Genomic DNA, 24,266 nt, shown 5'->3' with positions numbered 1-24,266 from the left:
TTTTTTTTTTTAAAGCAGCTCATTAAATAAACAAGGCAGTAAAATAGATTTATAGATAAATGAATTCAAATAATTCAAATACAAGTGAAAATGTAGTTAGTGACTTTATTAATTTATATAAACCAATGTAACGATACGAGGTAATAATAAAATTATATCTCACACACACAATTATATTATTTGTTTATTAATATATTTAAAACGGTAAAAAAAGCTAAACATTTGATGATGCTTACAAATTTGCTGAAACAAATATAGGTCGTTTAGTTGAAGTTCCCAGGGTACCATAGCTTATGCATTTGTCTACCTGTATTCAGAAAGGGTTAGGGATTAGATGCACACAAGAGGCCAAATGAAAACAGCAGGAATTTGTAGCACTGGATGAGGCTGATGGAAGCCATTTGCCTGGTGACATTTGCCAAATACTCGCTTAAACTTTCCTTACTTTAATGTACCTTTTAGCTTTCCTTCTCATTGATTTGCCTTCAGTTAACACATCGGCACGTTCCCTGTTACAGTTCATTTCTGATGTGGTGTCCGCAGTGTAAATTACTTTTACAGGCGGGCTCACTGCATGGCATCTATACTTAATTATTGCCCAAAACGGATTACTTGCCTTAGCACGAGAAAATGCTACATCCTTTCAAAACAAATAGAAAAAGTATTTCTGATATACGAGATCAATATTTGTTCATAACAAACTGACCGCTGCACTTTTTCTAAATGAAGTTTTCCTGACTCATTGATAAAGACAGCCACAGTCTTTCATCCTATTCAGCAAACTTCTCCAAACCTTAGGCAATGCTAATTTTCAGTTAACATGCAACTGGTCATTAGAGCCAAACTCCCTAGAGCCAAAGGTCAGTAATTGAATTTGTTGGTGTGTGACCAGTGTTGATGCATTAAGTAGAGCTTCCTCCCTATAATTGAATTAGTGGCGCTGCTGTTTGGATGTCAGATGAAAAATTAGTCCCCTTTGTCTTGAATTAAAAGTTAGTTGTTGTCCAGGGGACCACAGCCACAATGTTTTTACTGCAAACCGATGGCTTTCATTTGCCTCTCTTATGTTGCTTTTTTATATACCTCCAATGTAGCTAATGCAAGTATCCCATATTACTTTTGCTCAGGCTTGGGATTAGAATGAGTGATATGTATCTATTAGGGATGTGCACGAATATTTGAATTTTCGAATATTCGACCTGTAATTATTATTAGAAAAATAAAATACTATTCGAATTTTACTACGTTGCTTTGCTGGCCGTAAATGCAGTGTATCCATGATAAATCCCAAGCACAAGCTCGCAGTTATAATTAAATGCACTGGGTGTCGCTGTGGAGTGTGTTAACAAGTTGTGTGTATTTGATCACATAATGTTGTCGTCTGCCTCGCGAAGTTTGGAATTACTTGAAAATGATCTTACTAAATGGAATTACTTTTGATCAAATTAATTAATTAATCTGAGTTATAATATCATCACCAAAATGAGAAATCACATGAAATCCAAACAGTCGAATGAGGAAAGACAGCTGTCCAACACTGCATTCACGACTGCAGGTAAGCGCAGCTGGACCCCGCGTGATCCGAGATGACAACTTATCTTATAGCAAAATTATTTTGAGACATACTTCCTTTAAGTTTCGTTGAGGGAGACCGGTTTAATAACAGAAAACGCAAAGTGCTGTGAGAAACTTAGAACACCGTTATCTTTGTGTCTCTGAAGCGTCTGTCAGCAAAGCGCCTTTTCTCACTCGAGCATAAATTGCTGGCATGTGGATATTGTTTTTCTCAATATCAACGTGAAACAATATAAACACGATAATCATATGCTGACTCGAGTGTGTGTGTATGTTCTGTATGATATCTGGCGCAATCTGCTTTATTAGGCGTTTTTTTTCCCGTTCGCGCTGCTTGAGCATGCTTTTATTAATGATTTTGTTTTTTATATTTTTTGTTTACACATAGGCCTACTGTTTAATGTTTTCAACTAAAAGAAAACTGTAACATATATTGTAAGCTTGTTGTGTATATTGCCTAATTGTAAGCTTGTTCAGAAACGGTGACAAAAACGTAAAAAAAAATTGAACTTAAAAAATAACGTATTTTTCGTTAAACGTCATTTAAATAAACGAATATTCGAATATTCGATTTTTATGAGCCCGAATATTCGAATGCAATATTTTTTAAAAATGCCCATCCCTAGTATCTATGATAATACTGTAATTGTTGTTTTAACAATGTGCCTGGTGTCAGAGAGCACGCGAGTACTGGATAGTTTAAAATGTTAAAAACGCTTGAATGCTTAAACTGATAAGACTTAAGACGTGAAAATTATAAACTTTAGTTACGATGCACTGCTGGCCCGATTGTGCAAGTGACTGTTCCGTCATGTCCCGACTCTTAAACGCAGGGCTTAAAGTATTCCGGCATCATGCCGGATATCCAGTGTGCGGCCGTGAGGAAAAAATTATTATTTTCGCATGCGATTCATTTTTGTCCAGCTTTAACCAGCTTTAACGTGTTAAAATATTTAACGCAAAAACGCAGCATCCGTTCTTTCTGTCATCCTTTAGCTAGGGTTATGACCATGTTCTTATTCACGCAAATGCTTTAAACCACTCATGCGCGACAAGACAAAAGAGAACGCTGTCATTGAATATCCTCCTGACGCACACACGCGCGCGCGCTCACACACACGACGCACAGAAAGACGCGCGCCAGTATCGAGTTCTCTTTCGCGCTTGAACGAACAATAACACACACATTTATGCCAAAATGTCAGTTTTGTCGAGCATCCTCACAAGAACAGTTTTAAATGAGTTAAATAAAATCTTAAATGGAAGTTAATAGTACTGAGAGAATGAGATGCATGAGATCCTGTCAGCAGCGACATATCTTAAAGTGACAGGAGCCATTAATACTGTATGTCAGTAAAGTTAACCTAAAGAACAGAGGGAACAGCGAAAATTACTAACTGCTCTTGACTAAAGAACGCTTGTAGCTTTGATAAGGATTAATCTATATTTCATTTATAATTTATGCAGTGCGGACTGTTTTATAACCTTATTCAATTTCTGTATGGTACTGGGACATTTATTATGGGTTTAAGTGAGGATCGTTTTAAGTTCACTTAAATTAAAGTTTTTTTTATATTTTTTGAAGCCTAATGTTTAAAATTTGGGGGAAAATCATTTTCATCGAGACATCAGTAGCTATAATATTAGTGATACTGGCTTTCATTCATAAAAAGATGGCATTAAGATACAGCGTTAATACTTGAAAGTAAATGGTGCCATTGAAGATAAGTCCGTCTGCCCCCCCCCCCCCCCCTCCCCTCCCCCAAACAAGTTCAGGCTCAGGATTTTTTTTCACTTTAACCCCTGTAAACGCGAGAGTGTGGTATCGACGCCTGCAGCGCTTGGCGAGAGAGAAGGACGCAGCACCGCTGAACACTCACGCGGTTTGTGAAATTGTGTCTTGGAGAAAGTTTTAAAATGATCGATTTGATTGTGGATTAATTTAGGCTACAATCTACATGCTAAAGTGAATCAGTGTTTGCAGGGGGAATTTCCCGTAAGTGGGAGACCTGCGGGAATTATTACAATTATGTGCAATACCTGCAACCTTGCGCCGAAATTCAAGCCCTGTGCTAGTATCTCCTCCTCGCGTACCTTCATAGCCTGGTTGTACTCGACGGTGTGTTTTTGCTTGTGGTGAAACCAGTTTGTTGTGTTTCCACCTTTTCCACCTGTTTCCACCTTTAGCGGTAACATTTTTCTTGTATATTTTGCAAAATATTGTGCTTTGTTGGAGGTCTGACCTCTTGTAACCAAACCACTTCCATACTATTGAAGTAGCTCCCTTTTTAGGTAATTAATTGTCATCGGAGGCTGACATGCTGCTCTTACTGTCTGGGGTGTTGCTGTTGTGCGTGCTAGGGAACGTAAATGCTCCATACGTCATTGCGTCCCTATATCGCGATATTAGACTTTTTTTTTCTTCTTTTTAAAAAATATTGTCCAATTATTGTTCAACAAAAATATAATTTGTCATTCTCACACACCTACTCAGAACACCTCCGACAGCCTGGCAACTACCCATGGCATTTTCTAGTGGCATAGTTTAATTTACAAAAATGTCAGTTTATTATTGTATTGTAATATAATATTTTTCTGGCAGCTCCTGAGACCCTGATGCGAGCCCTGGAGCTGTTGAACTATCTTGCTGCACTGAATGATGATGGTGACCTGACGGAGCTGGGCTCCATGATGGCTGAGTTCCCTCTCGACCCCCAGCTGGCCAAGATGGTCATCGCCAGCTGCGAGTTCAACTGCTCCAATGAGATCCTGTCCATCACCGCAATGTTATCAGGTAGTATGTGCTCATGTACACACATGACCCTACATATGAATTATTAGAGAAGAATGGCTATGAAATTTAATCTAACGGACTATGAAATATTAATGCTTTGTAGCTCACTCATTATCAATTAGAAGCGTGTCTAAATATGCTCAGGACAAAATAACAAAAATATGTTAGTCTTCTGTTTTATTGTCTACATATCCACAATTTTAAGTTGCCAAGCGAGTTAATCATAATGGTTGCATAAACAGTCTGCTTATGCTTTTAGCTGCTTGGCTGAAGTCATTTTGTAGAACGACTCTCAAAGGAAGGACTCGCAAACAGTCAAGTCTCTTAATGTGTCACTCTGTAAGACTGCTAAATTAGAATGGAGCTTGAGCTATTAAATGTCTGTGATGCAGAGGGGTGGGGGAGAGTAGGACATAGGATACGACCACTTAAGACAGGGGTGTCCAAACTAGTGTTGTGATATTTCGATACGTGTCGATACTGAAATATCTGAAACGGTTCCAATACTCTTTTTCTGCAGTATCGATACACCAATCCAAGCTGCACGTTCTCGCTCTTCCCTTCGACAGTGAATTGACACACATAACCCTCCGCTCTCTCACTCGTCTCGTTCGTTGAATAGTGCTTGTATTGTGCATAATTTTAGTAATTCCCACAGGTTTCATGCTCACACCAAAAGCGCGAGCACACCACTGATCTATATAAGTGCCGTTCACATAAAGCCGCCTCTCAAACAGTTCGCGAGTACCAAATTGACTTATTTTTCGTGGCTTGTTGCAGTCAGTTTTCCCCAATGGTATCGAAAATGGTATCAAATATTGATATTTTTCAAGGTATCGTAAGTTGGAAATTTCAGTATCGTGACAACACTAGTCAAAGCTTTGTTTAAAGGAGGTAAATGCTCAAACTTAATAAATGCTCTGTGCTGCGGTTCAAACAAGTAGTGCTGATCCGCTTTTGGCGCGTTTAAGGTTCCTCATACACAACGGAAATGGCAGCACTTATTAGTTATCAAATTGTATTCACTCACGGTTTACTGCTACATCTAGCCAAAAATGTAGTGCTGTCACCTTGTGTTGACATTGTGAAACTGCATGATTTGTAAATTATCGTAATATATTTTATTAGACAAACTTTGGACACCCCTGGCTTAGGAGCTGTCGCTTACTAGCGCTTTAGAGGTTCAAGCTTTGTTTGACAGATCTGAACTGACCTGAGTAACCCTTCAAACAATTCTGGGTTCCAAATCAGGTCCAATATAACCTAAAATAAAAAAATATGAACCTCAGTTTCCTATTAAAAAAAATATATCAATATGTATATTTTAAAATATTTAAAATAATTAACTTTTTTTTAGGGCTAAAGTTAAGATTTCTGTATTTGAACTGCATATCAAATTTACATCCATTTTGATTCCTGTTTTAACACATTTCATAAGGAACTTAAATATCTTTTTTTTATTATTTAATCTTAATTACAAACTTAGTGACGCATATTCGTCAGTCATAAATGAAACGGGTAAGCTTTCTTCACTCATGCAAAATCATGACATTGTTTAACTATACTGTGAAAAAAATATATAAATAATTGTAATAATGAACTGATTAAAAAATGTGTTTAATCGCTTAAAACTGCAATCCAAACGAATGTAAATGTAAATGCAATTCAAATAAATAAATTTAGGCCTAAGTATTTTTGTGTAAATGGCAGCATGTATTTTAAATGAACGTCAGTCAGGTTTGACTGTGTCGAGTGACCTTGTCCCCCCAGGAAAATGATCAGGCCACAGGTTTAGCTTAATTTCCCACTGCAATAATTTCTCTCTTTCAAAAAGGCAAAACGAAAAGCCGAAAGCAGAAGCTCTCCCCCCACCCCGTCCTACCATTTGGTGTAGTCTACCCTGTGCCGTGCTCTAGCCTCAGAACTAGGCCTTTTGTCCTGTCTGGGTGAACGCTTGACTCATCCCTATGGGCGGCTATGTTGGGGCCCATACCAACCTTGTTTAGTCCCACAGTGCTTTGTGCGTCCCACCGAAGCCAAGAAGGCAGCTGACGAGTCCAAAATGAGGTTTGCCCACATCGACGGGGACCACCTGACCTTGCTCAACGTCTACCATGCCTTTAAACAGAGTACGTATACACACACATACACTTGCATCTTATACTCATGTGAAATGATTCCCTCCCCCCATTTTTAATTAGCCTAATTGCCTAAATCTATTACAACTAATTTCAGGTTGTTTTTGTAGGTGGCTGAAAATCGTAATTTGTTTCATCAAAATCAGTGCCTTCGAGGCACCATGGTACTAAAACTGTTCTGAAAGGCACAGCGAATTATGTGCAGTTCATTTCTCACTTTAGCTTCCATATTTTCTCAAACTCTCATGGGGTTTCTTGCATCTCACTCGTTATCTAGTTGTCAGTGCTTATTTGAAACATTCTAAAAATCATGAGAGTATGTTTGTGTTCATGTGATGCTGACAAGTAGGGCTGCACGATTTGGGGAAAATGTCATATTGCGATTATTGAGGTCAATATTGGGATATGCGATTGCGATATAATAAACAAATGGTTTCATGAGTCAACTTGCTTGGTTCTAAAGCAAAATGCACACACAGATTAGTAATAATTCTGAAATGTGTATTTCTCAACTCAAACTAACAACAACAACTAAATGATTGATAACACCTATAATGATCAATAAGCCATTGATGTCTGGATAAAAATAATTTAATTTTAATTTAAGTGAACTTCAAACAATCCTCACATAAACCCATAATAAATGTCATATTTACCTGTGCTCTTCCTGTCTAACAGGTAGGACATATACAGAAATGGAATAAAGTTATCAAACAGTCTGTGCTGCATAAATGATAAATTATATGGACTAAAATCCTATTTAAAGCTACACAAGTTCTTTGGTCAAGAGCAGTGAATGTTCCCTTTGTTCTTTGATTAACTTTACTTACAGAAAGCGTTATTGGATGCTGGCCCTTTAAGAGTTGCTGACAGAGACGCGGATCTCACACGCGCCTTATTCTCTCGCAACTCTTTACGACCATCATAAGACTGCTCTTATGTTATGAAGACACTTGACAAATGATATTTTGGCATAATTGTGTGTGTTAATGTTCGTTCACGAATCACTTCAAGCGGAAAGAGAACTGTATTCTGGCGCGCGGTCTGTGCATGCGCATGATTCTGGCGCGCGTCTTTCAGTCAGGACATTCACAGGCAGCGCGCTCTCTTTTGACTTGTCTCGCTGAATGGTTTAAAGCATTCGCATGAATAAGAGCGGGATCATGTAACACTAGCCAAAGGGATGACAAAAAATAACAGATGCTGCGTTAACAGCCCTAATTAGTTTATTTCATATAAAATCACAGTATTTTGCGTCATATAATCGCATAGGCTCTGACATCGCGATTACGATTGCGATATGATGAATCGTGCAGCACTACTGACAAGTTTCATGTTACGGCATTTTAATTTGTCAGTACAAAAAAGTCCAGTGAATTTGATTGTGTAATTTGTATAAACCCTTTAAATTAGAACCAGATTACATAAATGTTGAAATCAGCAGAAACAAGAGTCTACAGTTAACACTCAGGGACCAAACCTTTAATATTCATGATACATCTTTTTTTCACCCCATAAGGAAGACATCGGTTATTTAAACCATTTTGTTTAGGCAGAATTTGCATTGGGGTATAACACGTTGAAAAAATGCAGCGCTGGCCATTTAGGGTTTTCACAACTGTTTTTCAATACACACAGTTAAAGTGAAAAGTTTTGTATTCACAACACAATTCAGCACACAAATGTAATTAAAAAGTAATATATTTCAAACAGTAAATGTACTCATGAAAAATCATGAAATTTCAGTATTTGACATTTTAATGTATTTATATAGAAGTAAAATAAGAAAAATATTAAGATGTTAAATACTTTGTAAATAGATAAATTGTTCAGTTAATATGCGGTTTTATTTTTCCTCACAAAAACGGTTGTTGTGGTCAATTCTAGAGTGTCAGCTTCTAGTACGTGTTACCCACTTTTAATGACAATTAGGTATTTAATTGCTTTATACAAATGTTGCAGTTCTGCCACTCTGGCTCTCTGAGGGTTGCATTTCTTCAAACTAAACAATATGGGCCAATAGCTGGTATGATCACAATATTTATTGCATTCCTAGTAACACTACATGAATATATAGTTCTGTCATTGTTAGACGATAATTTTAAAAGGTGACGTGTAAATATTTCTGAAGTCAAGCAAGCCATTTGTAGGTTGATTCCCACGAAGGCAAGAAGCATGTGGTTCTGAGACACTGTTTGTTTGAACATCCTGACAACGTTGGCTCAACCAATGGCTTGAGTTTGGAGTGGTACTTTGTACTTTGCCAGTAGCAGATATGGAAAAGTGTTTGGAAAAAATTAGTTTGAAAAGATTTTTTTAGCAAGTCCATTTTGTGAGTGCTGCAAAAGTTACACACTTTACCTTAAAAATAACATATTTCAAAGATTTCAAGATTTGACAAGATGCATAATTAGCAATTTAGAAGTTTATAGATGATTTTGCAGTGCTGGTCTGAGTTCAGGTCTGCTTGTATGTTGCCCTTAACCTGGTTTTAACGTGTAACCTTTCTATTCGAAGACCACGAGTCAGTGCAGTGGTGCTATGATAACTTCGTTAACTACCGCTCACTGATGTCGGCTGATAACGTGCGGCAGCAGCTCTCACGCATCATGGACCGCTTCAACCTGCCACGACGCAGCACAGAGTTCACCAGCCGAGACTACTACATCAACATTCGCCGAGCTCTAGTCACCGGGTTCTTCATGCAGGTGTGTTTGCCTTTAAATGTAACACAAATATTCACTTAAATTCGTTTAACCTGTTAACTGTCAGTGTCCTGATAGCGGGACGGTTGGCACGCTTTTTTTATTGCCTTTTTCCCCCACAGATTTTAGTAATCATCACAAAGTAGATATCATTTGAAAAGGTTAAACGCTCAAAATTCATCACTGAAAACTATTTTGAAATTGGAAATTATTATGGAAAAAGTACTTCAAAACTTTTTTTTAGTAGGCTTAGTTTTTGTGATACCAAAAACAATTTGGAACACAACTTGTTTCAACATATGGCTGTGATTTTTCTTGCAAATTATTCCAAATGATTTTGTGTGAAATAAAAAGTTTAGTTGACTACATATGATTTACAGTAAACTAACTTCCTTTTAGAAGTGCTTTCACTTTTGCAATAATCTGGAGACTATAAAAGGAGACCAATCTTAGGTCAATATTCAAAAATTTTCATGCATTACAACCATTCAAGTTCAGATCTATGCTCAAAAAGGCGGAGGGTGACAGTTCACAGGTTATCGAACAATGTGAAAAACCCAACCTAATAAGATTCTTCAGTCCTGCTAGTGTTTTGAATTGCAATTGTAGATATCCATGCATGATGTTACAATTTACCCAAAATACATCTCTTTGCACAATGTCCATTGCTGTTTTCCTCATTTAATCCCGGGCAATGTCTTCAGCCTAGAGCAGGCATCCTCAAATAGCAGACCGTGGTCCGGACCCCAGCTTGGTTCCAACCGGACCGCCAGACAAAATGACAACTGTAGCACCATTTTACCGTTTCTACATTTTAAAGTGAGCAGCGCGTCAAAACAACGGAGCTGTTCACTCCACAAGCGCTCAGGGCCATTTATGGTGATGGTCATTCTATATCCTCTAATATTTTTATCTAGAGCCAAATGCGCTTCATTCAAGCGCTTTCTGATCCGTACGCTGTCCCGCTAAAGACGTAAAGTGCAATGGTTATAACAACAGTAGCAGAAACATGGTGAGCAGCAAAAAAAATAAAAAAATTGCTGAAACAAATTCAGAAAACGAGAATGCAGCAAATAGTCATAAATTCAGTAAATGACTCGGACCATTCAAACCAGTTTTTTTTTTTTAATTGTATCTACATTTAGAATTTAGGCCTATTAATTAGCATGTTAAGAGCATCTCATAATAAACAGTTATATATGAGAGAATTATTTGTAGAGGGTAAAGTCAATTTGTTTGAGATTACTAGTTAACTTTGTTTTCTGCACATAATGAGAGCATTTTGATTGTTGTTTGTTTTTAGTAGATACTTATTTTAAGCAAAATATAAAAATGGTCCAGACTTCAAGAGGAAAACCCGGAAATACCGTAGTTTTTTTTAACTATTCACATGGCCTTCTGCCATACATGTGTATCTAAATATAAAAATAATAATAGCCTGATAAAACATCTGATCCCTGATCTTTTAATGTTCACATCTATTTGGGCTCACTGATATATAATTTTTTAATTCTCAGATGCCAATGCACCCAATTTTCTCATCTTTGTTGACTAAGTTTTTACCCCCCTCTTTTACAAAGTACAACTGCTGCCCTGATAAAAAAAAATAAAAAAAAAATAATAATAATTTTATTTATATATATATATATATATATATATAATTTTCCAAAAACTATTGTTTAGACTTCCGATAGGTAGGAAATATAGAGACCGGACCAGTTACAATAGATCACCCTCAGTGTCAAAATGACGGACGACCAAATCAACAATTCTGTATATAGTGAATATAGTCACAGCTGAAGTGGTGTCAAGACAGTAACGCCCTTTAGCCATGATCATTTATAACAGAACAGCCTGGGATGATCTTACAACTTAAGGATTTATTTAAGACTCAGTCCACTTTAGTTTTTTTTAATCCTAAACTAAAGTACAGCTAGTTTTAAAGTAGAGCTTGATTTCTCCTTTTATTCTCTGTCTGAATTAAAAGATACCGTGTCTGTTGGGAATGCAGAATCACTGAGGCTTGCTAATGTAATGCAAGGCTTTCTATCAAAGTGCGACCATTTAATGCATACAAGAAATCAAGGCAATTTTCGTCCCACGTAGCGAAAATAAATGACGTTTTTATCGAGTCGCTCTCCGGGAAGGGGGTACCTGAAACAAGTGACCTGACTAGTTGAATTACTCCATTAATATTGAAATATTTGTCAACATTAACCTTTACTGGTGAGACAAATTTGCACCTTGGTGCACGAATTACCGGGAGTTGCATTCCCGACGTCTCTGTTTGAGTCGGCCGTTTATTGAGACTGATTGCCCGGGTTAATCTCGACATCCTCACACCGCCTGTGTAGGTGCCTGAAGAAACGTCAGTGTGTGCGCATTTGGTTTGCTTGTGGTTGATTTATTTGTTAATTTGCGTGTCTGGTTTTATCAGGTTGCTCACCTGGAGCGCACCGGCCACTATCTCACAGTGAAGGACAACCAGGTGGTCCAGTTGCACCCTTCCACCGTACTGGACCACAAGCCCGAGTGGGTTCTCTACAATGAGTTTGTGCTGACCACCAAGAACTACATCCGCACCTGCACTGATATAAAACCCGAATGGTAAGCTAAAACATGCAAATGCAGTATTTGTTTGTGCATTGTTGGCAAAGAGTAAATGTCTTTGCAACAAAGAAAGGAAAAAGTTAGTAAACATTCTGTGTACCGTCTCATCCTGTAGGCTGGTGAAAATCGCTCCACAATACTATGAAATGGGCAACTTCCCTCAGTGCGAGGCTAAGAGGCAACTGGAGCGCATTGTTGCTAAACTTCAAACCAAGGAGTACTCTCAATACTGAACCTAAGCGAACGGTATAAGGACTATACATTTTGAATTCAGTATGCGCTGTGCAATGCTTCTGAGGTTGTACATCATCACACATTGTCATTCAACATTAGATTTCTGTCGGTGTTTTGTTTTTTGTTTTGATTTGTCGTCAAGATATAATTATTTTTTTATAACTCTTTGCTCCGAGCTCCGCCGTGCATTTTGGCACCTGATAAAAACATAGTTAAATTGGTCGATTTAGGCACTAAGGATTGATTGGGAGCAAATGCTTAACAGGGATACCACCATCAACTTTTTTTGCATGAGCATTCATGTGGATGTTGACATTCCTTATTGACATTGAGAACTTCCTGCTATGTTATTGAGTAGAAAAGTCCCTGTTTATTCTGTAAAGGAGCTTTTACTTCAATAATAAAAAAAACCCTTGATATCAGTCATGCTCAATCAAGTTCATGCGTACTATTATTTTTGTTGAATAAAAATAAAAGAATCAATTATACAAATAGTAATACTTACTGCGTTAGCTTCTGAGGAGGCCCTAAATTGCACAAATGCACTCACAGCTTTGCAGTTGCAGTCAAAATAAAGAAGTATAGACCATAATGTTTATTAATGGTTTGATGGAGATTTATTGAATGAGTTCTGTTCAGCTATTATTTCTATAAATCAGTGGTCATCTTTGTTAGGGTTGAGATTAGGGCAGTCATGTTAATGTGCTCATTTATGAGGTTAATTGCATGTTTTACAGCATTCATTTTTTAATCATATTCAGCCGATTTGGGATTCCAGCAGTTTCCTTCTGATTTCTAAAGACTGGTTGAAGAAATACTTTGACCCATGAATAGTTGTTTCACACTGTTGAATACAATCGCAACAATCCAGTATCTGGGCGCTTGTTATCTGTTAATGATGTTGGAAAAATTAATTATTTCATACCTTGAATGCTATTTGGAGCACAAAATATTATATTTTGGAAAACCTTGTGTGGTTAATTTGAGATCATTCAGTTAATTTTATTTCTCTGGTCTCTTAATTTGATTCAGTTTGTAAAGCATCACTGTTATGCCCTGTTACTGGAAAAAGTTTGTTATTAGTTTAAATAAAGATATTTAAAATTGTAAAATATAAATATAAGATGAAAAACTTAATAGATGTAGATGAAAATAAGAAATGTTGCCTTGGCAACTTCAACTAATAAAACTAATTAACTAAAACAATATATTGTATATTCTAAAATAATTATACATAGACATATTTAAAAACTAATAAAGTCAAAGCTACTTTTTAATATTAATACATGCATGTCATTTGTGCAGCATCCGAGGGTTTCAATTGATTAGAAAATAAATACTTGATACTCAGTACTCAACTTCTGGTGAGTCGGTTTTGTTGCAGAGCCTGAAAGAGAAAATAAACAGCTATTGAAGAGCACAAGGCATGTGATGGATACAAGTCATTGATTAGCCCTTGCCCTTGGAGTTCAGTGAAATCAATAATTAAGAAATGGAAAGAGCGTGGCTGTCAATGTACCTAGAGAAGGATGTCCTCAAAACCTGAGTGGCCATGCAAGGACGACACTGAGAGAGGCCACCAAGAGGCTGGTGACCAATGAAGGACTTACAAGCTTCAGTGGCTGAGATTGGAGAGACTGGATCCAACAACTGTCATGTGGGTGCTTCACCAGTCACAGCTTTATGGAAGAGTGACAGAGAAGCCACTGTTGAAAATGTCATATGACATCTCTGCTGCAGTTTGCCAGAAGGCATGAGGAAGACTCTGAAGCCAGATGGAAGAAGAATCTCTGGTCTGATGAGACCGAAATAGAGCTTTTGGCTATCAAACTAAATGCCATGGTTGGTGTTAGCCAATCGCTGTGCATTATCAGAAATGCACCATCCCGACCATGAAGCGTGGTGATGCTGCGGGGAACTTCTCTGAAATCAATGCAGCAAAACACTGGTAAATCCTGGAGGAAAACTGGATTCAGTCTACGACACGCACGACTCGGGAGAAGATTTGTTTTACAGGTCAGTGACCCCAGCATGAAGCCGAAGTTACACAGAAAGTCCTGAAGTGGCCATGACGAAATCTAAAAAAAAATGCTGTCCGTTCACAATCTTCATAAAACCAGACTGAGCTTAAGCAGTTTTTCAAAGAGGAAGGAACGGAAGCATCGCAGTGGGTGACTGAGATTCATCCAGACAGACTTAAGGCTTTTGAAACACTTCAAAAGGCACTTCAACTAAGTGAAGTTGCTCCATTTAGAACTGAATCGAGAAAACGTATTAAATTCCAAATCAGTTACTGAATTGGAACGTAAGGCGCAAAAAGGATGCAGAATGCAATTCAGATTTGATAGTAAGGAAGTACAAATGTGATTTTCTTTTAAATTAATCTTAAAACTAATTTAAAAATAAAAAGACATTTTTGCCAAGTCATTTTAGTAAATTCCTCCAACTTTCAATTTAACATTATATGGAGTGACACTAATTCACACTGATAAATGGAAAGGAAACCAGTGGCTGGTTGCATTAAGTGCTTGACTTACCAGTTAATCATATAATTTAGTTTTCTACAAGACTTATCATAAGTCAGTTAAATAGAAATGCATATTGGTCTAATTTGATACTGAAAAGTAAGACTGATAACACTTTAGCTAACTACTAGTTGATCAAACTAGTTCTTAAGACACAGTAGTGTCTGTATATGCAACTGGCTCCTGTTCTCAAAGTGCCTCTATTATGCTTCTTCGGGATGTTAAATAGCGGTTTGTGGATGTAAAAGGTCTGCAAAGATCAAAAGTGCAGATAAATGGAGTTATTGTCTCCCAAAGGAAAGAACCGATTCTGCCTGAAACGAGTCGTCAGTAATTCCAGCCTTACTTCCTGGACAAACCTGTGTAGGTTTGTAACAATTTTGCATAATGCCTGCCTATGGTTTTTATTAGCTGCCTGCGAACAACATCTATTTTGACCTGCCCTCAAACACTGGTTGAAGCTGAGGCTTGGAACCAGGGTTTGAAATTAACTTTTTCACTCACTGGTCAATTTGGCTACTAAATTAAGTTACCCGCCATTCTGAACTTCAACTAGCCAAACAAAAGAACCAGATCAACTACGTCACCGCATATATACATGGAGATATGTGTGTGTGTGTGTGTATGTATATATATATATATATATATATATATATATATATATATATATATATATATATATATATATATATATATATATATATATATATATATATATAAACATACACTCACCGGCCACTTTATTAGTGACTTTGAACGTGGCATGATTGTTGGTGCCAGAAGGGCTGGTCTGAGTATTTCAGAAACTGCTAATCTACTGGGATTTTCACGCACAACCATCTCTAGGGTTTACAGAGAATGGTCCGAAAAAGAAAAAACATCCAGTGAGCGGCAGTTCTGTGGGCGGAAATGCCTTGTTGATGCCAGAGGTCAGAGGAGAATGGCCAGACTGGTTCGAGCTGATAGAAGGGCAACAGTGACTGAAATAACCACTCGTTACAACCGAGGTATGCAGCAAAGCATTTGTGAAGCCACAACACGCACAACCTTGAGGCGGATGGGCTACAACAGCAGAAGACTCCACCGGGTACCACTCATCTCCACTACAAATAGGAAAAAGAGGCTACAATTTGCAAGAGCTCACCAAAATTGAACAGTTGAAGACTGGAAAAATGTTGCCTGGTCTGATGAGTCTCGATTTCTGTTGAGACATTCAGATGTTAGAGTCAGAATTTGGCGTAAACAGAATGAGAACATGGAACCATCATGCCTTGTTACCACTGTGCAGGCTGGTGGTGGTGGTGTAATGGTGTGGGGGATGTTTTCCTGGCACACTTTAGGCCCCTTAGTGCCAATTGGGCATCGTTTAAATGCCACGGCCTACCTGAGCATTGTTTCTGACCATGTCCATCCCTTTATGGCCACCATGTACCCATCCTCTGATGGCTACTTCCACCATTTCACAAAGCTCTAATCATTTCAAATTGGTTTCTTGAACATGACAATGAGTTCACTGTACTAAAATGGCCTCCACAGTCACCAGATCTCAACCCAATAGAGCATCTTTGGGATGTGGTGGAACGGGAGATTCGCATCATGGATGTGCAGCCGACAAATCTGCGGCAACTGTGTGATGCCATCATGTCAATATGGACCAAACTCCCTGAGGAATGCTTCCAGCACCTTGTTGAATCTATGCCACGAAGAATTGAGGCAGTTCTGAAGGCAAAAGGGGGTCCAACCCGTTACTAGCATGGGGTACCTAATAAAGTGGCCGGTGAGTGTACATATATATATATATATACACACACACATACATATATATATACACACACACACATACATGCATACACATATTCATATACATACTGTGGTGGCCAAAATTATTACAATGGTAAGATTTTTAGACATTGAAAAGATATTTTAAAAGACCAAGGCTGCTCACCAATCCACAATACAGCAAAAACTAATATTGTGAAATATTTTTACAATTTAAAATAACTGTTTTCTATTTGAATATATTTTAAAATGCAATTTATTTCTGTGATCAAAGCTGAATTTTCAGCATCATTACTCCAGTCTTCAGTGTCACCTAACACTTTCTATTTCAGATAAATGCTGTTCTTTTTAACTTTTTATTCATCAAAGAATCCTGAAAAGTTGTACACAATTGTTTTCAACATTGATAATATTAAATGTTTCTTGAGCAGCGAATCACCATATTAGAATGATATCTTTAGGATCATGTGACACTGAAGACTGGAGTAATGATGCTGAAAATTCAGCTTTGCATCACAGGAATAAATTGCATTTTAAAATATATTCAAATTGAAAATGGCTATTTTAAATTGTAAAAATATTTCACAATATTACTGTTTTTGCTGTATTTTGGATCAAATAAATTAAGCCTTGGTGAGCAGAAGAGACTTCTTTTAAAACATTAAAAAATCTTACCGTTCTAATATTTTTGGCCACCACTAATTTATTATAAAATTTGGATTTCATGCATTCATTTCTTTGTCAAACAAAATCCTATCATCTAGCCGTCTCCTCCCTTCCTCTTTCATCCTCATCACCAAAAATGTGTTTTAGGTGGGCAGATCAATACAGTACAAAGAACTTTTTCAAAAAAAAAGTAGGATTTTGGAAAATATTTTCTTTTGTCAACCAAATGCTTTTTGATCTTCGCTATTGCTTCAATGCAAATGAACAAGCGCGCCGTTATTTGTTGCGTAGTGACCTGCATGTTCAAGTAAGCCAGATATGCTCAGATTTTGCACAATTCTCTGTAGTTAATATATAATGATGAACCCTGCTTGGAAGAGTTTGTATAGCCCTGCCTCTTTTCAGCGTTACACTTGTTGTGTTCTGTCTTCTGGTTTATATTTCCACAGCATGAAGATAAGATCTTACGGATTTATGAATGAATCTTCCGACATTTGTTTTGACATCCGCTTCAAACATTACAATGCTCATGATAGCTTTTGTTAACTTTACAATAAGTAAATTCACTTCTCCAGCTAACTACTGTTCAACAGCGATACCATGGAAAATGGAAGTTCAAAAACAAAATTCTGAAGATTGCGGAGCGCTTGTTTATCTGGCGTATAAGGTCTATTAGAGCAGAGTACACTCTCGGAAAGAACGGATCCCTATTCGAACCGTTTCAGACACTGTGAGAAAAGAGGCAATGTACACTCACCTAAAGGATTATTAGGAACACCATACTAATACTGTGTTTGACCCCCTTTCGCCTTCAGAACTGCCTTAATTCTACGTGGTATTGATTCAACAAGGTGCTGAAAGCATTCTTTAGAAATGTTGGCCCATATTGATAGGATAGCATCTTGCAGTTGATGGAGATTTTTGGGATGCACATCCAGGGCACGAAGCTCCCGTTCCACCACATCCCAAAGATGCTCTATTGGGTTGAGATCTTGTGACTGTGGGGGCCATTTTAGTACAGTGAACTCATTGTCATGTTCAAGAAACCAATTTGAATTTGATTCAAGCTTTGTGACATGGTGCATTATCCTACTGGTAGTAGCCATCAGAGGATGGGTACATGGTGGCCATAGAGGGATGGACATGGTCAGAAACAATGCTCAGGTAGGCCGTGGCATTTAAACGATGCGCAATTGGCACTAAGGGGCCTAAAGTGTGCCAAGAAAACATCCCACACACCTTTACACCACCAGCAGCCTGCACAGTGGTAACAAGGCATGATGGATCCATGTTCTCATTCTGTTTACGCCAAATTCTGACTCTACCATCTGAATGTCTCAACAGAAATCGAGACTCATCAGACCAGGCAACATTTTTCCAGTCTTCAACTGTCCAATTTTGGTGAGCTCTTGCAAATTGTAGCCTCTTTTTCCTATTTGTAGTGGAGATGAGTGGTACCCGATGGGGTCTTCTGCTGTTGTAGCCCATCCGCCTCAAAGTTGTGCGTGTTGTGGCTTCACAAATGCTTTGCTGCATACCTCGGTTGTAACGAGTGGTTATTTCAGTCAAAGTTGCTCTTCTATCAGCTTGAATCAGTTGGCCCATTCTCCTCTGACCTCTAGCATCAACAAGGCATTTTCGCCCACAGGACTGCCGCATACTGGATGTTTTTCCCTTTTCACACCATTCTTTGTAAACCCTAGAATTGGTTGTGCGTGAAAATCCCAGTAACTGAGTAGATTGTGAAATACTCAGACCGGCCCATCTGGCACCAACAACCATGCAACGCTCAAAATTGCTTAAATCACCTTTCTTTCCCATTCTGACATTCAGTTTGGAGTTCAGGAGATTGTCTTGACCAGGACCACACCCCTAAATGCATTGAAGCAACTGCCATGCGATTGGTTGATTTAGATAATTGCATTGAGAAATTGAACAGGTGTTCCTAATAATCCTTTAGGTGAGTGTATATTATGAGAAAATGTAAGTTTTTTTTGTACTTGGATGCATGTAAACCGCTTGTAGGAGACTCCAAAACAAAACTAGGAACCTTTAAACAAGCATAATTGCGGCACTTTAAATACTGAATTTTGCACAACCTTACTAAAACTAAAAACTGAGTGGGTAAATACTTAAGCAAACAATTTTTAAAAGTGCATTACATTTTATTTGACCAAGTTTTAGATTTTTTTTTTTTCTTAGAAAATTGAGCATTTTTTTAAATTGAGCAACTGTGGTTCGATGTTGCAAAACAATAAAACATGACAACTTCATATACCTCTTTTTTTTTTGTATAGGGATTGCAAATAACTTCTCCAACTCTCATTCTTTAGGCTAGTTCAACTGTCAGCCTGCTGAGCTTGCTGAAGCGTGAAACCAACAGAAATTGTACAGCTGAGCTGGGCATCTTAGAAGAGAGGGTCCTTGAAAACAGTGGCTTCCTTTAGGCCCAGGTCAGCTAAGGTCCACTGAACATGCCAGTGGTCAAAGTCTCATTGTTGTTCCTTTGTCATTGCATTTCCATTGTATTTTAGTTGTGCCATCATAACAATTAAAGCATCAAACGAATGATCCTGTTGATAGGGGAAAAGAGCTTAATACCTCATTTTCAGTGTCTTTTGAAAGAGCACAGGTATTTGTTTCACTGTTTTTTCCCCGAGACATACAGAAGGCAGTGTCTTATTAATCCACGGCAGTGCCTTTCCCCTTGGCCCTGAGACTTTAAAGTTTCATTGTTGTGTTTTGCTGCACTTTCGATAAGAGAGAACACGGCACCCAGGGGGTCTTTTTGTTCTATTTCCATATTAATCCATTAGTCGTAGATGAAGACCAAATCCATTTTTTCACCTATGGCATTATACACCACGGTTATGTGCGAGGAGAGGGGATGAGCCATTTGCAAGGTGACACGTGAGAGAGATGCAAAAACTTCAAAAGCGACCTTAAGTTAGCATTTGCCCTCAATTGAAGTTTCAAAGGAATATCACCAGAAAGGAGGGGTACTTGTGTGGAGTAGATGAGAAGAGAGGGGGGGGAAAGGAGTTTCACATCAAGGCTACCACGTGTGCAATATGCAAATGCTAGAGATTAGCATGTTTATTTTGATCTTTTCTGACGGGAGGAAAAAAATATTGTTCAGCCCCAAGTTTTTAAATAGATGGCTTTCTACTCACGAGCACACATGTAACCGTGAAATAGTGCCAGAGATTACCGTGGTTCGCTGAAGCCAATAGAAAACACATTAGTTTGAGCTGATCTAGAAATTATGTGCCATTGATCTAGAGGGGAAAGGGGTTTTGTCATACTGAGTGTTTCCAATTGATCCTTCCCAGCATAATTACCCAAGAAAATCATTATTTCTCTAAGTAGTCTCTTATTAGACTGGTCAGTGGCATGAGCTGGAGGCAAAACCCACAATTTTGGCTTATTTCAATAAAACGGTTTTGTCGTATTTGTCGTACAAGTATCATTTAACCATTTCTTGAAAGCATTGTATAATATATAAATGTCACGATTATTCTGCCCAAGATCAATTCATAACCCCCTTGAAGTGAACTAACTACTGCTACTATGGTTTGAGACCCTTTTTTCTACAATGTCTTAGATATATAGTCAAAAACCCAGAAACTAATTGACATTTTAGCACTTCCTGGGTTTTTTTAATGGGTTTTTGGTTAATGGCTTGAAATAAGGTCTGTGGTTAACAAGCTCAGGATATTTTCACGTTTTATTCTACATCATAAAATACACCGGTAATACCCCCTTGTGGTTATTTTTGAAGTTTCTATTTTTCTTGAAAAGAGCTTTTTACTTCTGGTGATTGTATTCAGGCTTCAATTTTCATTAAAAGTGTGTTCAGTTGTGAAGATTATCATGGATAAAACATGTAAGAATCATAACGTTTAATTGATCACAGAGTTTATTTTCTGCAATAATCCAAAAGCCAAATGAAAAAATCCTATTGTGTTTTTCAAGGTAACCAGGGTGATACAAAAAGGCATCATCACTTGTGTATGTATGTATGCATGCATGTGTGTGTATTTATATATACAAAATAATACACGGTATACACATATATTATGTGTAAACAAACTTTTATTTTGGGTGCGATTAATCATTAAGCAGCACTAATTCAGTATGAAAACCCTTTTTAGGTTGTATTTGCAAATAAAAAAATAAAAAATGAGATCTGATAATTAAAATCCTTCCACCAATGACTAAGTTCTGCATGTTCCTGGGTCAATGTTTTGATCCTGGAACAATATTCCAAACAACCAATCAGATTTGAGGCTACAGATTATGTTGTTCACTTATAATTTCTCTCTGATTTTAGGTAAGTTATGGGTAGGGTTAGGTTTTGGGGGTATAGGGATATGGTTAGGACGATGTTTTCAGACAGGAATGTTGTTCCTGGATCATCAAAATATGTTGGTCCAGGATCATGTCTTGGCAAAATAACGGTGACCCTGGTTTTATATGGTCCCGACTGTACATGATAAAAATAATAATTCCAAGACATTGTAGAGGTTTTCAAAGTAGGGCCTGGGAATATATATATTTTTCCTCACACAGTGTAAATGGATCTTTATAATGTATTTATTAAATGCAAAGGGGATCCTCAAATTTAGGGGTCCTTGAAATAAATAAATAAAATCTCCTGTTCTAGACAGTTTTGTGGTAACTTTCAAGGTCCATAAAGATATGGTTTACTGAGTCTGGAACATTGACTAAAGTAACTATGCACACTACTGCCATCAGCATGCATTAATTCCCTTCAAAATTGTGTGAATAATTCAGACCTGAGAGTATTTAACATGATTGGAATTAGAATTTAGGAGTAACAACGTCAGTGTGTAGACATTGTCCTGATGCATTTTCTTGCAAACGTAGCCAACTTGCATAGTATGACCAAATATCAGGCTGATGCATATAGGCCTACAGGACCACCCGCAGCACTACGACGATGTTTCCTTCAGCTGGAATTGTGTTTTTTGTGGGCAACCCAACATTTCCCTACCTCCCTTTTCATGTTGTCCTCCACCTGTTGTCCTGAATGAAGCAGAGACAGGTGTCTTATCTTCATCGCACAGTGTTAGCGAAGCCAATCTCGGAGGAAGATGTCGACTGGAATGTGACAAATCCATCTGTCCCGGTTTGAATTTGTATGCTAATTTGAAGTAATGGCCCCTCTGGTGACAGAGCGATGGAACAATTCAATCACGCCATCTCTGACAGGAGCTCAGCAGCCTACCTGTGATAGGTTCCTGCGCGGCGGACGCAAGGTTGCCGTTGATATATTAGTCCTACAGGGAGAGGAGTATCATCCTGCTTGTTTGAAACAAACTGCAAATGGTGAATCTTTGAGAAATTAATCTCACCTCAGTTAAAAGACAGTTCAGGGTGGTTTGCCACCATCTGCATAGCTGAAAATGGGAGAAATGAGCGCTTAACAAGATTCTGGAGCATATGCTATGACTTCTATTTGCTTTACCAAGTTTCTCAGTGAGAAACCAAGGTGTGTTGGGGCTCGAAGTATATAAGCTCAGCAACCCAAATCAACTTTGCAGATATTTATTGGAAAGGGTTTAAACAATATTTGTCATGCTTGTTCAATGAACTAACAATTATTGCACATGTGGAACAGTCCTTAAGACTAACAATTTACAGCCAGTAGACAATTAAGGTCACATTTACAATAAATTAGGGCACTAAGCAGACCTTTCTACTGACTGAAAAACTTCAGAAAAAAAGATACCCAGGGGCCTGTACCATGATGGAAGTTGAACAAACTCAGGGTTACAGGATTAGTTTTGAGTTGACCAAACCCAACCAATCTAACCAGGCTTTGTTGGTACCATGGAAACGCTCTTCATCAACTTTCTCTGTCAACTCAGGCTTTGATCTGGAGTTTAGGTGTGACATCAGTAGCGAACAGCCAATCATCTGTGATTCATTTCTCGCGAGAGAAGCAGCGCAATTCAATTATCTCTTCTGCAGAATATTACAAGATTGAAAAATATTAAGAATTTAAACAAATTTACACAGCAAAAATAAAATAGCTGTCTATGAAAGAGGACAACTAAAAGAAAAAGTCTTGCTATATCAGTGCAAGTAAAAGTTGTGAAGTTAATTTATACAGTTGATAGAGGTATAGAGAGAATCGAACATTTAAGCTCACATGTAGTCAAAATTATTATTCTATAATAAGCATTAGTAAAAGCCAGACGATTTTGTCTTTAAAAATCATTTGCTATGTAGTGACATTTAATTTGGAGTAGAAACAGGTGGAGTGACTTTATCCTTTGCTCACAGCTGATTGGTCCAAGATTTGCAACCTCTTAACATAACCTACCCCGGACCAGGTTAGCCGTGGACCGCAAGTTACTATGGCGATGAACACTGCTAAAAGCCAAACCTCTTTCATGGTGCCTAAAACCCAGGGTTGGTGCAAACTAAACTGAAACATACCTGGCTAGCCACCTAAACCGGCTTCATGGTGTAGGCCTCTGATCACCTGCGTGAACATGCCATAGCATGAGGACTACAGATGTAGCCAGAGCAATGTCCATAATATAAGTACAAATCACACTGTATGACATGGATCTAATAAACTTGAGTACGACATGTATGTAGACTGTGCGATGATGACACCTATTAAATAGTAGACTATGAGCAAGTTAGTATAGAAGAATAAAACATCGGCATGAGCTAGTGGTAAACAAATCGAGCAAGATTAATCGCACTTTAGCAATTGTGGTTTTTATGTACGCTGAAAAAAAGAGGAGTAAGCGAAGGAAGAGAATATGATGCTAGGGAAAACGTATTGCTAGGGCATGTTAAGTAGTTTTAAGTTTTAGCGCCATGTCGTGTTGATGAATACACCATTTCATGTTGCAGCTTTATTGGCTAGTCAGTAGATGTATGTCGTAGTAGCAAACACACTGTGAGATGATCATGCTACATTTCTGTCAGTGACAGCAGCCGTCTTTGAACCTCTCTCACTGTACAAAGTAGGCCCACCGTTTAGGAGCCACTACCACAGAAATAGCCACGACTGGTCATCTTTCGCCTGGGACAGCCCGAAATCGTACAATGTGTACCGGACAGAAGACAGTGCTACAGGAAGGACAGTGGATTGTCCTTGCAGTGCCAAACCACATAACCATACAGAATGGCCAGACTGGTTCGAGCTGATAACTCAACAGTAACTCAAATAACCACTCGTTACAACCGGGGTCTG

The 24,266-nt window shown here is 38.0% G+C and overlaps 1 protein-coding gene across 1 annotated transcript in view; it reads left to right on the top strand.

Moving 5' to 3' along the window:
* Positions 1–12,489, top strand: part of dhx15 (DEAH (Asp-Glu-Ala-His) box helicase 15) — a 62,744-nt gene extending 50,255 nt beyond the window's left edge. The window contains exons 10-14 of the mRNA XM_056257826.1: positions 4,178–4,369; positions 6,376–6,498; positions 9,025–9,215; positions 11,650–11,819; positions 11,938–12,489. Of these exons, the coding sequence (XP_056113801.1) occupies positions 4,178–4,369; positions 6,376–6,498; positions 9,025–9,215; positions 11,650–11,819; positions 11,938–12,055 (794 nt within the window). The 3' untranslated portion in view covers positions 12,056–12,489. The remainder of the gene's footprint in view (positions 1–4,177; positions 4,370–6,375; positions 6,499–9,024; positions 9,216–11,649; positions 11,820–11,937) is intronic.
* The last annotated feature ends 11,777 nt before the right edge of the window (positions 12,490–24,266 follow it).

Source organism: Rhinichthys klamathensis, unplaced genomic scaffold (genome assembly GCF_029890125.1).
Source record: "Rhinichthys klamathensis goyatoka isolate OS25496 unplaced genomic scaffold, OSU_Roscu_1.1 h1tg000145l_1, whole genome shotgun sequence".
Classification (NCBI taxonomy): domain Eukaryota; kingdom Metazoa; phylum Chordata; class Actinopteri; order Cypriniformes; family Leuciscidae; genus Rhinichthys; species Rhinichthys klamathensis.
The sequence above is the reverse complement of the archived record's forward strand: the minus strand, read 5'-3'. Positions and strand labels throughout refer to the sequence as shown.